Source organism: Ammospiza nelsoni, chromosome 3 (assembly GCF_027579445.1).
Source record: "Ammospiza nelsoni isolate bAmmNel1 chromosome 3, bAmmNel1.pri, whole genome shotgun sequence".
NCBI lineage: Eukaryota > Metazoa > Chordata > Aves > Passeriformes > Passerellidae > Ammospiza > Ammospiza nelsoni.
In genome coordinates, this window is record NC_080635.1 from 51,208,813 (window position 1) to 51,225,484 (window position 16,672).

Sequence of the window (16,672 nt, forward strand, 5' to 3'; positions counted from 1 at the left end):
TGTTTAAATCTTTCCAAACTTAAGCCCTGTGGTCTATTGAAATAAACAGTGAATTTCTGAAGTCCATAAAAAGCACTATGACCTCCAGAAAAAACAAGCAGCATTTGTCTCCTGATTATTTGTATGGTTTACATGGGTTGTGCATTAATCAGGTGCTGGATGAAATAGAACATACAGAGCCAAGCAGTAGAGGACTGCAGCCTTATGGCTTCTGGGCTCAGGAGACCTTCACAACAGTACAGCTGGTGCACGGACAGAAGACTCTTCAACTAATTAAAGTTGAAAAGTGGCATGTTTATTCAGCACACTGGGCACCCTGGGAGGTAGTCCTCCAAAGACATTGCAAATTTCCAAAACTGTAGCTTCTCCATATATCTACAAAAGCTCTACATATTCATAAAGACACGCAGACACCTATACATATGAATCACCTGCTCCCACTTGGTATTACAATGAGCTGAATGTTCATTACGGCTGCACAGTCATCTTCTTGAATTGGGTCAGTGGCCTTCTGAAGATGAAGGAAGGGGTCTTTTAATGGTAAATTCTTCACCTTTATTTGGTTGCCAGGACTTTGTGACCTCTTGGTCATGGTCCAAACTTCCTCTCCTGGGCCCAATCATTGTTAGAAGCCAGGTGTATTTGTTGTTCCTACCCTTTTACAATTCTTCATATATTCCCTGTAATTTCTAAGAGTACAGCTAAGTCAAATACAGGATATATTGTCTTTTCTTCAATTATCCCCATCTGATAATAATTGCTCTTTTCCTAATCTCCTTGTTAAGCCCTTAATCAAAATATATGGCCTTCATCTTACTAGCTACATTTTTAACTTAACCCCTTGATTCATTCCCCTGTTTCTCTGCAAAGTTAGTAAATTCTTTTACTGATACACAGATTCTTCTTCCTCTAATCAAGTCATGTGATAAGAATCTCTTAAAACCACACCCACATTTTTGATAATGAAGTTTGCCAGTGATTGTATCATCCTCAAATTCAAAATAATCATTACAATAGACAAAATCAAACTTATGCTAACTAAAATCAATAAAACAATAATTGGGTGAACTAAAGCATTAAGTATACTCATTGGTTTTGGTGACCATCCAGAAAGTACATTCCACTAATGGTGAGACATATCTTCCTCTAACATTTTAAAGACCCTCCATATGGTCTCTGTGTCATGATGTATTGTAATTCAGATCTTCTTTCCCATAATTTTAATTTCTTCAAGAATTTCCTTTAGATCTTCATGTTTTGATAACTGTTTGACTAAAGTTAAATTCATTCCTATAGGTACAGGTGATATTTCTTGCACAGTAGTGAAATTTGCCTTTAGATACTGATGTGATGCAGCAGGGCCTGATAGGAGAAATCACATCCTTCAATTCTGGCGAAGTTACAAATGCACAGATTAAATTGTGTTTCACTTATGGTGAGCTTGTCTACCTGTAAAGTGGAACATGCTATTTTGAGGCATGCATGACCTTGACTTATATATACAAGCAGGGTTATCTGGTTGACTAAATGAATCTCAAAGTGACAAATGCTTTGTTCTGTATCCAGACAAGTATATTGATCATTATTCATATTTCCTTCATGTATAAATCCTAATTGTCTTCTCATGGCACATGACTCTATATTAATAGTCTGCCACTTCCCTTCAACCTTCTGTGTCCATGTTCTGTGCTCAGAAGGATACAGTACAGTTCCTTCATGATTCAAACTTAAAGCAACTATTGGGTATATTAAATCCTCTGATGCATTATGTATAGTCAAAACAAAAGCAGTACTACACTTATGACAGGATCATAGGTAAAATTGACCAAAACCCACCAAGACTGAAGTTCTCTTTCTAAATCAGAAGAATTAACCCAAACAATTTTGCAGATCTCAGCAGGAAAGGTGCCTTCTCCACTTTCCTTTATAACTGAAGCAGCCACTGATTGCATCCATAATTGTGCTTGTACACACCTAAGAGCTAAAGAAATATTCTCAGTAGCTGTACCCAAGGTGTTGATTATCAATTCATGGTCCCATTCTTCTATATTTTCCCATTCTGGTAGTATCTTGGACACTTTCCACTGGGTGTACCTAAAGCTAATAAAGGAGATTGTAAAGGCTGTTGTGACTTAATTGTGTCACTACCAGCTGCAGTTAATTTGTTCATTAATACCTCTGAATATATTGTATTCAAAACCCCCAGTCCTGTTCTTAATAATCCAGTCAAATCTCTTTTTCATCTGAGCATATATGGTATACACTTCTGTAACCAAGTGGTCTCATCCATAAAAGAGGTCTTAAGAAATGGGGTACACTCCAGTTTAATGGCAGAAGCATTTACCTCATTGCCATTTCTACTCGCTTCAGGGGCCATTTTGGATTAAGCAGTAGCCTTTGGATTCCAGTCTTTTTAATAGCATATGGTCCAATTTTGGTAATTATAGGTCAAATTATCTCTTTTAGGATCTGAATGAGTGTAGTCTGAGTATGGGCAGTCTGTCTTGGTAGAGGCTAATTGGTTGTTCTGGTTGTTCTAATTGTATGCTTCCAAGGAACAACACAGACTTGAGTTATATTAAAGTCAATTCTGTGGTTCTTGTCTGCACATCCTTCTATTCTGAGTCTGAATTCAGGACAGTTGCTTAAGCATTTGTCACAACATTCAGGGCTAATCCGGATGAGCTCCATTGGTTCTTGGTAGAATTCGTGGAACCCATCCTGAACAAACGCATATTCACATCCCCAGACATTTCTCCCTTCCCAAACAGATGCATTTGTGACTCTTAGCATTTTTGACAGAGCCTTACGGGAGTAAGAGTCATAAGCTTTTCCTCGACAAGTGTGTATATCAGTTGCATTGTACGTACGTGGTACTGCATTAACTTCAGTCATGGTCATAGCTATGATCGTGAAGACCACAAATTTCCAAATTGTACTTGCCATTCTTTGAAACAAAGTAATTTTAAATACAAACTGGATTAACTTTTCTTCTTACAATGTACTTAGTTTCCCAAATAAGCTTTTATTTCAGTTCACCACCACCATTGGTGTAACTTTCCAAACACCTTCTGGATCCTTTTTCACTCGGGTGTGGTGGATCCAGGCGTTCTATTCTTTGTCCTTGATTGCAGTAAAAGTGGTGAGAAGCACTTGGAATGGTCCTTCCACTGTGGCTCTGCAAAAGAATTGACATATACTTAGTCTCCAGGCTGTATGTCATGTACTGGTCCATCTAATTCCCTGCTCCAAATCCCAGCCACATGCTTCTCAATTTCTGAGTTATTTGTTTAAGGCCATCATGTAGCTGTGTAGGGTTTCTTCCCCTGGTGGGGTCGGTGTTTCCTCTTGTACCCCCTATGGCCTTCCATATAATATCTCAAAAAGGACTTAATTTTTCTTTTGTCCTTGGTTTAGTCTGGATTCGCAGTAATACTAACGGAAGAGCCTGGGGCCAAGGTAATTTTGCTTCTTGCCATAGCCTTATAATTTGTTACGTGATTAAATGATTCATTTTTTCCACTTGGACACTTGACTGGGGATGATATGGAGTATGGAGTTCCCAATATATGCCCAATTGGCAGCTAATTTGCTGTACAGTTTTTGAAATGAAGTGTGACCCTCTATCTGAAGATATTGTGACTGGTACTCCAAAGCATGGCATACTGTTATATCCTGTAACAGTACTTTAGTTACCTCTTGCACATTGGCAGTCTGGAAGTAAAGGCTTCCAGCCGTTCTGAAAAGGTATCTGTCAATACCAATAAATGTCGATACCCCCTTCCCTGGGAAGTTCTGAAAAATCAGTTTGCCACTGTTGCCCAGGCCCATAGTCTCTTCCAATTTGTCCAAGTTTTGATTTGGGAATATTTTTGGGGTTAGTTTGGAGGCAAAAGACTACATTATTCGGTCACTTGAATAACTGTACCTTGTAAATTTCTGGCTACAATCCTATCTTTTAAATAATTATACAAAATGTCTGTTCCCCAGTGGGTTTTCTGATGCTCCTCTTTTAATAGTGACCATAACAAATAGGAGAGGACTACAAGTTTTCCTTTCCCTTCTTGTGTTATGGCCCATCTTTCCTGATTGTATTTCCCATTCTCAGTCTCAATAAGTCTCTTGTCCTTCTTGTTATACTTTGGCTCACCTTCTAGAAAAAATTGTCCATCTGGAATTAAAGCTGAATGGGATACACTCCAGTTTCACTCAGATACGCTCAGAGCTCTCTTTCTGGTGTGCCTTGATGTGCATGATAGCTACCTTCAGAGAGCTTTCCTTTTTTAAGCCTGACCTCCACAGGGGGTGCGTTCCTTGCCCTTCCTGATACACTAGAAGCCCATACCCCAGGAAATACCTGATCCATTATTGTTAACCTTTTCTTCATCGTCAGTACTGGTCTTATTCATTGTTTCATTAATTGTAATATTAAATTCAACATTTCTACATACTCTTGGTCTTTAACCTCCAAAATAACCTCCGCATTTTTAAATATTATTTTTATTTCTAGCTGCTCCAACAAATCCCTACCCAACAATGCCTTTGGAGTGCTGGCCATATCCAAAAATCTGTGAATTCCCTCTTGCTTTCCAAGTTTATATTTTAATGGTTTGCAAAAATATGCTTTTTCAGATTGGCCAGTTGCCCCCTTTACCATAACACAATTGTCTATTATAGGCATTAAAGCTTTATTTAACATCGAATATGTTGCCCCATGTCTACCAAAAACTCCATTTTCTTTCCTTTATTCCCTAGCTTGATTTTAACCAGAGGGTCTACTAGAGTGAGACCCTCTCATCCCTGTCAGTCTCCTTTGACCTGCACAACCACCCCTTCCCTTTTGGGGTTTCCTCTTCTTTGTTCATCACCTTCTCTCCATTCCAGACATTGGTTTTACCAGTGACAAATTTTCCTGCACACTGATCTTTCCCAAGCCGAGGCAGACCTTGTTTTGGTGGTCCTTGCCCACGTCTCCCTTTTCCTCCTTCTCTCACTGCTTCTACTAGTTTTCTCATCCCTTGTTTGTATCCTTCCTCTCCATTGCTAAAAACCCTCCATGCCTCTTCTAATAAGTTTTCTAAATTTCACCCCCTTGGCCCCTGGATCTTTTGAGGCTCATGCCTAATGTACCCTGTGGACTGTCTCAAAAACAAATTTGCTAACTGTTGTATCCTGTCCTGAGAATCAGGATCTAAAGATGTAAAATGACGCATTGCCTTATGCAAGTGATCTAAAAATTCAGAAGGGCTTTCAGAAGGATCTTGTTTCACTTTACATAGGGCCAGCGAGTTTGTGGTTTTAGAGATTGCCGTCTCCATTCTTTTTATTATAAGGTCTTGATAATGTTCCAATTTTGCCAAATCTTCTGGTTTATTTGGATCCCATCATGGATCCTGGAGGGGAAAAATTCCTTAACATCAAGTTGTGCTGTTCTACAAGCATCCTCTACTAAATTCCCGGCTGTTTTCAAAATTAACTGCTTCTCTGTCTCAGTCAAAGCATCTAACAGTAATAGAATGTCAGCCCAATCTGGGTTGTGTTGTTTCATCATATATTTTAATTGTTTAGCCGTGCCTATCGGATCGCTCCAGGAGTTCTTGGCAAGCCTTTCCCATGCCTCTAAATCAATAGTAGAAAACAGGATTTTAATTTACATCCTCCTTCCTTCAGGTCCTATTGCCGCCCATAAAGGTGCTTGTATTTTTTCTTTTGTTTATTTTCTGGTGGGGGATGCCATGGGACCATTTGGGGAGGGCTCCTCATCTTCACTGTCGCTATTAAGTAATGGCAGATATAACACTAATAATGGTTTATGTGATTCAATAATAAGTGGAGGAGCAGAGATTTTAGCTTGTTTCTTTAGTGCTTCCTTTACTTGCTTCCTAGTCTGAAATGCTGTGGGGCTGTGTGGGGGAGAAGGAACTGGAGTTGGAATTAGGGTCGCCAGTACTTCCAGGTCTGCACCCGCTCCTGATCGCTCTTGTCTTTTAGGAGAGGCCTAAACAGGTCAGCTAATTCCTGTTCTTGTGCCTCCTTATGATAAACTTTGTAAGGATGGGTTCAATGTTGATTTATTGAACAAGCACTGCAACATCATTTGGGTTTCCCTCTATTTCCTCTATTTCTTCTCAAGAGCCAATACCAGGGGATCAGAGGAAGGTTTAATTCTACAATCTCTCTGCCCCTCAGGATGATTCCGGAGAGTAAAGAACATATCAGCATATGTTACTTCCTACCATTTCTGTTCCCTTCTTAAAAATAACATCAGCTGCAATAAAATGTCACAGTCTAAGGTTCCAGCCGGTGGCCATCTAACAACTCCTTCTGGCCTATAAAGTGGTCACACCTGTTTACAAAATGGAATTAAATTCCTTTTATTTTCAGTTCCTCCATAGCCCACCAATTCTTTCCAGTGTGCCAAAATACAACCCAAGGGACTAGCCTTAGAAATTTCTTTACTCTGGTTAGTTCCCATTTTTCTTTTCCCAGTGCTTCTTTACTTTATGTAAACTCTATGTCTTAATTTGAAAGTCTCAGTTTATAAAAATAGGCTGAGCACACTCAGTTCTAATTAATTCTGCTGGCTTCCCTAAATTACCTGAAACCCCCTTCTTCAATGATTCAAAAACCTGTTACTTTCGTGGCCCTCACGACCAGTTGCCAGTAAAATCTTTATAGCTCTCTGAGTGGCCTTTGTCTCCTGAGAATAACCCGAATAACAAAGTGTCTGTCTCAGTCTCCTCCACCTAAATGTCTGTCTGTACCACAGCTCTTCACACTGAATGCAGCAGAAACAAACCCAGGGTTCACAAGGGCAGCACTTCGGACAAGCAACCTCTACCAAACTTGGTCTCCTCCAATTTCTATTTTTCTTCAAAGGACATCTTGGCTACTTATTTCTCACTCTCTCTACCTAAACTTTGCATCACAAAATCTTGCAATCTTTTCCCAGATTTCTTCTCACACAACCCAATCTTCAAGTACTAAGTGTGACTTCAGACACACCAACTTTAAAATCTCTGGTTCAAAATCAGCTTGATTAAGGCATTGTTTCCACTGACCCAGGGCACATTCACTTTACTGTCCTGCAGAATATCAGTAATATCATCCTACACAAATATTATATTGCAATAACACCCATGCATAATGCTGACCTCTAAATGAACCAGAGGCTGCAGGGAAATGTCCTCAGAGGCAAGCTATTCCATGCATCCCTTCATGAAGTTCTAAACTCTCTACTGTAGGAAATTGCCAATCTAAAGACACTAAATGGCCCCCAGAAGTCTTATATAATCCTTCTAGGTAAATCCTTCCCATTCATTTCTTCTATCTATTCCATGATTCACCCGAGTAAGAAATTCCCATGGATCAAGTCCGAACCACTGTGTGAGAGGGATTCCTTTAATTCTCCTTTAATTCTCCTAGCCATGGTTAAAACAGACAGGCCACATGTATACACACTTCACTGTGCACACTCGCCACACCTCCCCTTTTCCCTTCTCAGGGGAAAAATGTACCAAAACTGCACACAAATCTCAAAATCACACCAGTACTCTACAAAGGCTTCTCTAGCCCTAGGTCTCAATTGATCTTCTGCCCATAAATTGTCCTTGTCTGCCCCTCGGCAGAAATAATAGCAGCCTTCTACACAAATTCCAAATTCCACACTGTAATTAATCTTACACAAAATATTGCTCTCACTACAGGCAGAAATTCCACAAACACAACTCCGTATCAGATATCAGAACTAAACCATGAGGGTTGTCCTCCCAACTCATTTTGCACTGTTCCAAATATTCTTCAAAAATACCTAAATTCTCGGGATGACCTTTTCCACAGACTAAATTCACTATCTCACATTCAGTATGTGCTCCCTCCCAGTTATAGTACTGTGGGAATTCTGATTCTGGGAAATGTCTGGAGCACACGGGTCTCTGCCTGTAAAATATACAATGCCACCTTCTATGACACCTCTTGCAATGAAGAAAGACACAAGCCTAGTGCTACCCAGGTACCCAGTAGAAAATTGTCAGATTACTCAAAAAGCAAGGAGTTACTCCTGATCATCTCTACCTCCACAGATTTCTGATGTAATCCTCTGCTGGGGGTGACTCCCAATCAAAAGCTGAATAACAGTTCATTCAGCTTGAATATCTTCCCCTAAAAACATCCTTTCTGTCTTTCTATCCTGCAATTTATAACAGCCCAGTCTCCTCCTATAGCCAAGAACTCGTCTGGTACAAGCCCAAGCAACTTAAAGAATGCCTGTCTGGACAGTTGAGCCCTTGCAGTTTGAGCCCAAGCTTTGCCAGCCACTCTAACAATTTATTAAAAATAAACATCACAGTAAATACAAAAACCAAAACATCAACTAAAAAAACCAACTAGTTGCTAGTATAACTTTTGACACAAGATAGCAGTGTTGTCTTAGAAATGAGCTAGTTACCAGCTCATTGCAACTATACCTTTTGACTCAAGATAGTAGTATTACCTCAAAAATGCACAATATCCTTCAAAAGTAGTGACAACTATGATTTCCAATAACAAGAATCAAAACTCACATATTTCATCAAACACACACACACCCACACAGTCAAAAATAGCAGTAAATAAAAGAATAGCAGCAATACACAGGAATTTGCCCACTTCACCCCCAGAACTGCTAGCGGGTCCCCTCGACATGGCAAATTATCCTTTAGCCAGCAACCAAACCTTTCAATGCTTGCAAGCACTCCTATAGGCTTATGTTTCTCACAGGGCTTCCCCTGAGACTTACCAACTGCCCCCTGAGCCATGCGTACATACAACTTGGAGACTAATTTCTACAATTATAAACATACCCTTTGTCCGTAATGCCAGCAGTTTTGTCTGTCCCCGCAATGACCAGACAGGGAGCGGAGGTCTCTCCAGGAATATCCCAGTGGCTCCAGGAATATCCCCGTGGCACCTAGAGGCGTCCACAGCCCGGCTTGGTCTCGCAGTAAATGGAGGAGTCCTGCTGCAGTTGCCAAAATGATGCACGGACAGAAGACTCTTCAGCTAATTAAAGTTGAAAAGTGACATGTTTATTCAGCACACTGGGCACACTGGGAGGTAGTCCTCCAAAGATGTGTGGATTTCCAAAACTGTAGCTTCTCCATATATCTACAAAAGCTCTACATATTCATAAAGACACACAGACACCTATACATATGCATCACCTGCCCCCGCTTGCTATTACAATGAGCTGAATGTTCATTACGGCTGCGCAGTCATCTTCTTGAATTGGGTCAGTGGGCTTTGAAATGGGTCAGTGGGCTTCAGAAGATGAAGTAAGAGGTCTTCCTCATGGTAAATTGTTCACCTTTATCTGGTTGCCAGGACTTTGTGACCTCTTGGTCATGGTCCAAACTCTCTCTCCTTGGCCCAGTCATTGTTAGAAGCCAGGTGTATTTGTTGTTCCTACCCTTTTATAATACTTCATATGTTCTGTCATTTCTAAGAATACATCCAAGTCAAATACATGATACATTGTCTTTTCTTCAATTATTCCCATCTGGTAATAATTGCTCTTTTCCTAATCTCCTTGTTAAGTCCCTAATCAAAATACATGGCCTTCATCTTACTAGCTACATTTCTAACTTAACCCCTTGCTTCACAGTCACTTCTGAATATGTGGACTATTCAGCTGTTCCAACTAGGCTGCCTCTGTAAACAGTCAGCTGCAATCTGGCAGAAAGCAGGCTGACTCTGGTGCATTTCATTCATGTGCCTCACCAGACTGGCCCTTGATACCACCTTTATCTAGACTCTTCCTCCACATGGATTGTCCTGTTCCTGCTACCCTGGATAAAGGAGAGAAAAGTTGCTCTCTGAAACCAGAAAGTCACAAGCACTAGTTTTTCACGAAACATCCATTTACTTCTTCCTGTGCTGGGTTTGAGTTGGTTTCTGTCTTTCAGGGTATTTTAGGATATTCACCTGGGAAGTAGGAGACCCAAGTCATTGAAGCCTCTGCTTTGAATCAGACTTGGAACTTGACCTGGGGTCTCCTCACCTCAGCTGCCTACTGTTCTGAAGTGACTCTGCCAGTCAGTCTCTTGCTGTAAACAGAAACACCACCCTGCAGCAAATAAACCTTTTGGTTCTTGTCAGAGCTATGTCCTGAGACTGTGACCCAGTTTGTTGTTTACATAGCAATGGTGTTAGAATGTTGCTAGGCAAACTGACTTTACAACGACACAAGGCAGTCCTCACCTGGCACTCTAGTGCTCAAAGTCAGTAGCAGGATGAGGCAAAATGTTTTAACCTACTTTGGCATATTTGCACAATATTTTCATACTGTACTTGATTTCATGCTGGACTCTTCAGGAGAGTGTTTTAGAGATACTCAGTTCTCCCAGACTGGAAAACATCCATATTTCACTCTGAGTCATTTATGCTGTTTCCTTATTCAGAAGGATCATTAAAGTCTGACTGACTCAAAACAGGGCACAACACTGTCCTCTGAAAGTGGTGTGAATAAATAAATCCTCAACCTAGTTACAAAGTAATAATTTCAGTGTTTTCCTTGTTTCTCAGGAAGATTCTTGCAGTCAGCAAGCTCAGTGAATCGTAAAAAAAGTTCCCTCCTGTATTGCTTTTAGAACATAATTAGCTAGCAAGCATCATTAAGATACAGACTACATCAGCATAGCTACCACTGGCAGAGAACAGAAACTTATTAGTGAACCAAAGTAAAATCCATTTTAGCCTAATAAACCCTTACCCTTTAAGGTGACTTAAGAGCATGTTGTGTAAGATCCTAGTTGTTCATGTAATCATGAGGAACTAGCAGATACTTAAGGGATCTGTGAAAAATTAAAGGGCAGCAATTCCTAACCATCTTCAAAATTTTATTGATTACTAGTTGTATCCTGTAATATTTTAGGGGATATCTGCTTGCCAGTGTAGATGAGAGCTCACCTGTATCCTATCTGCTCTTCTAGCAGTTGTCCAGCTCTGTGACCTCTTCAACATCTAAAGATGACATGTGAGGCAGCCTGACCATACCTCATGAGGCATTTTACTCTTCAGTCCTGAGTACCAAATAAAGCCAGTTAAATTATGGCTAGTCTCCTCAGGAGTCCTACTTTAAAGCATAACCTAAAGAGTACAATCTATTCTGGGCAGCATTTGCAATGGTAATGAGATAAGGTTTTATTCATGTATTTTTTTGGGATGTTTTACACAAGGTTAAAGAGACTGAGCTAGTAGGAATAGTAAAGTATGACCAGAGCAAGGTGTGTATTGGTGAGGAAGGATGGGACAAAACACAAACTTGATAAAAAGGGAGGGAAAAGGAAACCATCATTTCAAAAATGGCTACTGATCACAACCATTACATGGCAGCAGTAAACATGCAAGAATCATGATCTTTAGGTTACTTAATTTATTAATTTCCATAATTTCTGAGGGCAAATTTCACCTGTGTCAAGCAGTATCTTATTCATGGTTTTTAATCTTTCTTACTCTACTTGTAGGCCTTATCAATGTCTGGATTATTCTGCTGGAAGAATTAACAACTGCTATATCCAACTGTCCCCGTCAGCACCAGCCTCCTACTTTGGATCTGCTCTTTGAGTTGCTAAGGGACGTTGCCAAGACACCTGGTAATGAAAGGGCCTGATGAAATGTGAGCTAGTGGAGTCCTAACCAAACATTTTGGACTCCTTAGCCATTTCTGTAAAGTATGTTACTTGTGTTAAAGCTGCACAGAGACATTCTCTGCTAGAAGGGGATTTCCTTAGAGCTGATAAGTTGTTCCACTTAGACTATCATTCTGTTGACTAAAGGCATCTTGTAAGAGTATATTGAATATATGCCTAAATTCATTGCACAATAAAGAGGTGTGGTACTCTATCAATGTGCTAGCCACAGAAAATGTTTGCTTCTTGTCTAGCAAATGGAAGAGAAAATTACATAATCCTGCAGATCTGCTGGAAAAGACTGCAGGTAAACAGTTGGCTAAATGTACCTCATAACTACATCCAAATTTTGCCACTCTCATCCCACAAAAAAGTTTCAGAACCTCTTTCCTTCAGCATTGCCTCAGGCTTCAGCTTGGAACAAGTTAGCAAATTTACTGAGCATGTAGGCTTTGTACGCAAGTACATACAACCATTGTTGTGTTTATTTTAAGGACCAGGATTTGGCATTTATGCAGTTGTACATCTTCTTCTTCCCACGATGTCTCTTTGGCTCCATCGCAGCCATGGTGACCACTCTTACTGGGATGTGGCATCTTCTAATTTCAAGCATGCCATTGGCCTTTCCAGTGAACTTGTAGTGGAGCACATTCAGAATTTCATACACTCAGGTATGTCATTGTAGTGTCATTTCTACTGTCATCAGTGACATGTTGCTGAATAGATACTTGAGGAGGTGGTTTCATTGCTTTTTTGGTTGCTTAAGCATAAAATAGGAGGAGATATAAAAATTTCTGATTGGGATTTTTTTTTTCTTTATAGGGTTTAGAATTATGGGGAAAAAATTGTAAGACACTTATGGAAGTTATTTAGACCAGGCTCCTTCTCAGAGCAGGGCTATCTTCAAAATTAAAAGATCATAATCTTTAGTATATTCCCAAAAGAAGATGCAAAGACTTTGATCATAAGGAACTAGAATATCAGAAACAGGATGTAACATAATTTCTCCTGTACCACTTCAGTCCAGACATTTTGTATTGTTAACTTAAAAAGGATTGTTCTTCTTTCAGCTTGATGCAATGCATGTTTCAATAGCTGCATAAAAAGCATTTGGTTGCAAATTCTCTGAACAGCACTAAGTGTAGCGAGACTGTTTATCTCTAATTGTAATGAAAAGGCAATGATGTTAAAACCAGTCTGTGTTTTTTTCCTTATAGATATTGGTTATGAAAATATGATCAATAATATGTTGAAAGATCTTTTCAAGTTACTGGTAGCCTGTGTAGCAGAACCAACAGAAATTATTTCCAGAGTTGGCTGCTCCTGTATCAGGTAACCCAACCTGTTCACTCTTAGCACATTCAAAAAAGATGTCTATATCTTTGAAGAACTTGTGGACTGATAAGTTGGTTAACATCTCAAAAGAAGTCTACAATATGTCTTGGGTCTTTTTACTGGAATAATGGATTTTAAACTTATTAACCTTTTTTTTCAGTGTGCTTCAGAACCTGTGATTTTGGGCATTACTATGTGTATGATTCTCAAAAAAAGCACTTGCACATTACTTATATATAGTTAGTCAATAATTGATCCTTAAGGAAAAAGGTCTTCTCTTGGCATTCACAGGTCTTTAGAGGTAATTAGCACCTTTCTCAGTCTTCAAGTTATTACAGTCATAATCAAAATAAGCACTGCATTTATACAGTTACATAGTGTGTGGTTCTTGTGGCAAGATGTCTACTTAAAGAGGAAAAACAAAGGAGAAAGAAAAGTCAAAACTATAGTGTAATCACAAAAATAGGTCAGGATAACAACTGAGGAAATTGGATAACATTAGCTAGCTACTGAGTAAGCCTTTTGTTCTGTTTTTATAGATTCATAGAATGGTTTGTGTTGGAAGGCACCTTAAAGATAACTTAGTTTCAACTCTCCTGCCATGGGCAGAGAACTTTCCACTAGACCAAGTTGCTCAAAGCCCCATCCAGCTTAGCTTTGGACACTTCCAAAGGGGATTTTCAACCTTCTCCCTTTAGAAGTAAGAATTGTCTAGTTCCTTCTTGAACGTGGTAGCATTTTCCTGTGTCCTTGCAGGTATGTGTTGGTGACAGCAGGGCCTGTTTTTACTGAAGAGATGTGGAGGCTTGCATGTTGTGCCTTGCAGGATGCATTCTCTGCCACTCTGGAGCCAGTAAAGGTAAAACTGCCATTTTGCTGTCAGTCAAAGTGTAATCATACAGTGGATGCAGTAACTTTTGACAAGTTGATAATTTTTCAACTCCCAATTTAACATGTTGGATCAACAGTGCAGGTTGAAATCAGTTTTTCTAAATGTATACGGACCACACTAGCTTTCAGTTCAGACTTATTTTAAATTGGCTTGCCAGTATGAAATCAGAAGAGTTTAATAGGTGAAAATTTCCCTTTTGATCAATTTCTTCCTCTGGATTTACAAAAACTAGGTCGAAGACAATGTTGTTTTGCTGTAGCTGCATGCTCCATGTACACTATTTTTCAATTCACTGTCTGTTTTGTAAGCAAAAAATCCTGTGAAGTGTTTGCAGACCAGCATCCATAAAAAGCTGCCTTTACATTGGATCTATTAATTCTGGATGGCAGGTGACCAGCTGATGGGATGGCAAAGGTCACTGAATTTTGTATTTCACACAAACGGCTGGACATGGCTACAGTAATTTGTTTACTGCACAGTGAAATTCTGATGTTGTGTCTCTCTGTAGAACCTGTTGGGCTATTTCCACAGTGGTACTGAAAGCTTCAGTGGAGATGCCTGTGAAGTGAAGGTGGCAGCCCCCTCGCTCTCACCAAGTGCTGAGGCTGAGTACTGGAGGATCAGAGCCATGGCACAGCAGGTACTCACAGATGCTTCAAGGGAAGTCAGAAAACCTTTTAAACTTGGAGTTTTCTTTATGAAGGTGTGTTTTTTACACCATCTTCCTTACAAACCGTACAGGCAAAGACTTTCTCATCACCAAACTAACATTAATTGTCTGGTAGTAGGATTCAGAAAAATTAACAAAAACTAGGAAAAAAAACCACAGAAAACATCAGAACTGTCACCCTGTAGACAAGAATTTGAAATGCCTAGGATGGGAAAAATGCATGGGTATCTAGAGAAGATTGACAATGATCCTACTGTGTAATGTAATTTTAAAAATTGCCAGGATACATTAGTGGAGGTGTTTCTGATAGAGAAAGGGAAATAGTAGCATCACTGTGAATCCTCATCAAGAATGTCACATAGATTTCTGAATACTCTTTTAAGGAATGATAAATTCAAAGGACAAAAATTGCACTAGAAGAGAGATGGTGATATGAAAATAGGAAAACAAAATTTGATTAACTTATCCAAGCATTTTTCTCTATAAATACCTAGGTATTTATAGGCAAAGAAGAAAAAGGGTTACTGGGAACTAGAGGATAATGCTGACATTTAACAAATGATCACTAACTCCTAATCAGAATCAGCAGAGCAAACTTGGAACCTTCTTAGGGTTCTTTTGACTACAATGAAGGTTATTCATTCTATGAAAGTGGTTATATGAAAAAGTTCTTTGAAATACAGCAGACTGAACCTAATGACCTGCAGGATACCATAAAACTGTAAATACCATATGACAGTTTCAGCCTGGGAAAGCAGATAGATTAAAACAGCCAGCAGATGTTTGGTGTCAATTTCTGACTTGATAAATCATACTATAATGCTGCTTGAGAATCTGAGACACACAGACCAGGACTGGTGATCACAAATAATGTGGTAGTGGCAGACATTGTTTGAATAGAAAATGTGTTTTAAATTAAGTTTTAAAGATGCAGAACTCAAGAAAGCAGGCAAATGTACATTAATACTTTTCTTGTAGACACTATCAGTGGCACTCCCTGAGTCCTCCGCAGTGAGGATTTGCTACAACTATGAAGCTACAAAACAAAGCCACAGCAATTGAGAGTTGTTTCCCTTTTTCCCACTGAACTGAGTTTGGTTGGGATGGAGTTAATTTTCTTCCTAGTAGTTGGTACAGTGCTGTGGTTTGAATTTAGTATGAGAATAATGTTGATAACACACTGGTGTTCTAGTTGCTGCTGAATAGTGCTTGCACTAGGTCAAGGACCATTCAGTTTTCCATCCTCTGCCAGGAAGGAGGGACATGAGAAGCCTGGGGGGGAGCATGGCCAGGACAGCTGTGGAGACTGGCCAGAGGGATATCCCATACCAAAGAGTGTCATGCTCAGTATGTAAATGAGGGGAGTTGTCTGGCAGGGGCAGCTCAGGGACAGGCTGGGCATCAGTCACTGGGTGATGGGCGACTGTACTGTACAAGTTTTATTTCCCTCTCTTTTTTTTTTCTCTCTTTTTTTTTTTTTTTTTTTTTGCCCTTTTTGTAGTGGTGGTTGTTGATACTACTGTATTTTATTTAAATTATTAAACCACTCTTATATCAACACATGAGGTTTATCTTTTTTTCCCTGATTCCCCTCCCCATCCTTGAGAGGAATGGGGTGTGGGGAGTGGTAAGTTTGTGGCTGCTTGGTATTTAGTTGCTGTCTAAATCACAGCACACAGATTGCAGTTAAATCACAGCACATCCCCAAAGGATTGCATATTAGGTGTCTGTTGTATCTTCATGGTTGAAAATAATCCTTCCAACAACCAACCTTTCTAGGTGCAGCTGGCTAACTGTGCAAGCAGATCCTTGTCTCCGCTGCGCGTGGTGCTTTCAGATAGAAGTATACAGACAGCAGAAGGCTTGATTTGGCATTTGGTGTTATGCCTTAAACAAATTCAAAGAAAAATATGCCTGTCCTTTGCCCTGCATCCCGCTGGATGTCTGGAGGCAGCCCCTTGCTGTTTTACCAAAGCAGCATACTCCAGGAAAGGTCTGCCTGGGGGGATACCTTGCATTCTCTCTATCACTGTAAAATAATACAGAATGACAGATATTTCACATTGCAGGAAACCCTATTCCCAGACCCACTGCAAGTGCTAAACTGAT

The 16,672-nt window shown here is 39.8% G+C and overlaps 1 protein-coding gene across 1 annotated transcript in view; it reads left to right on the plus strand.

The window, feature by feature from the left end:
* Nucleotides 1-16,672, plus strand: part of ARFGEF3 (ARFGEF family member 3) — a 95,678-nt gene that overhangs the window by 67,004 nt on the left and 12,002 nt on the right. Inside the window, exons 27-31 of the mRNA XM_059468287.1 lie at nt 11,502-11,630; nt 12,161-12,337; nt 12,884-12,998; nt 13,758-13,860; nt 14,402-14,533. Of these exons, the coding sequence (XP_059324270.1) occupies nt 11,502-11,630; nt 12,161-12,337; nt 12,884-12,998; nt 13,758-13,860; nt 14,402-14,533 (656 nt within the window). The remainder of the gene's footprint in view (nt 1-11,501; nt 11,631-12,160; nt 12,338-12,883; nt 12,999-13,757; nt 13,861-14,401; nt 14,534-16,672) is intronic.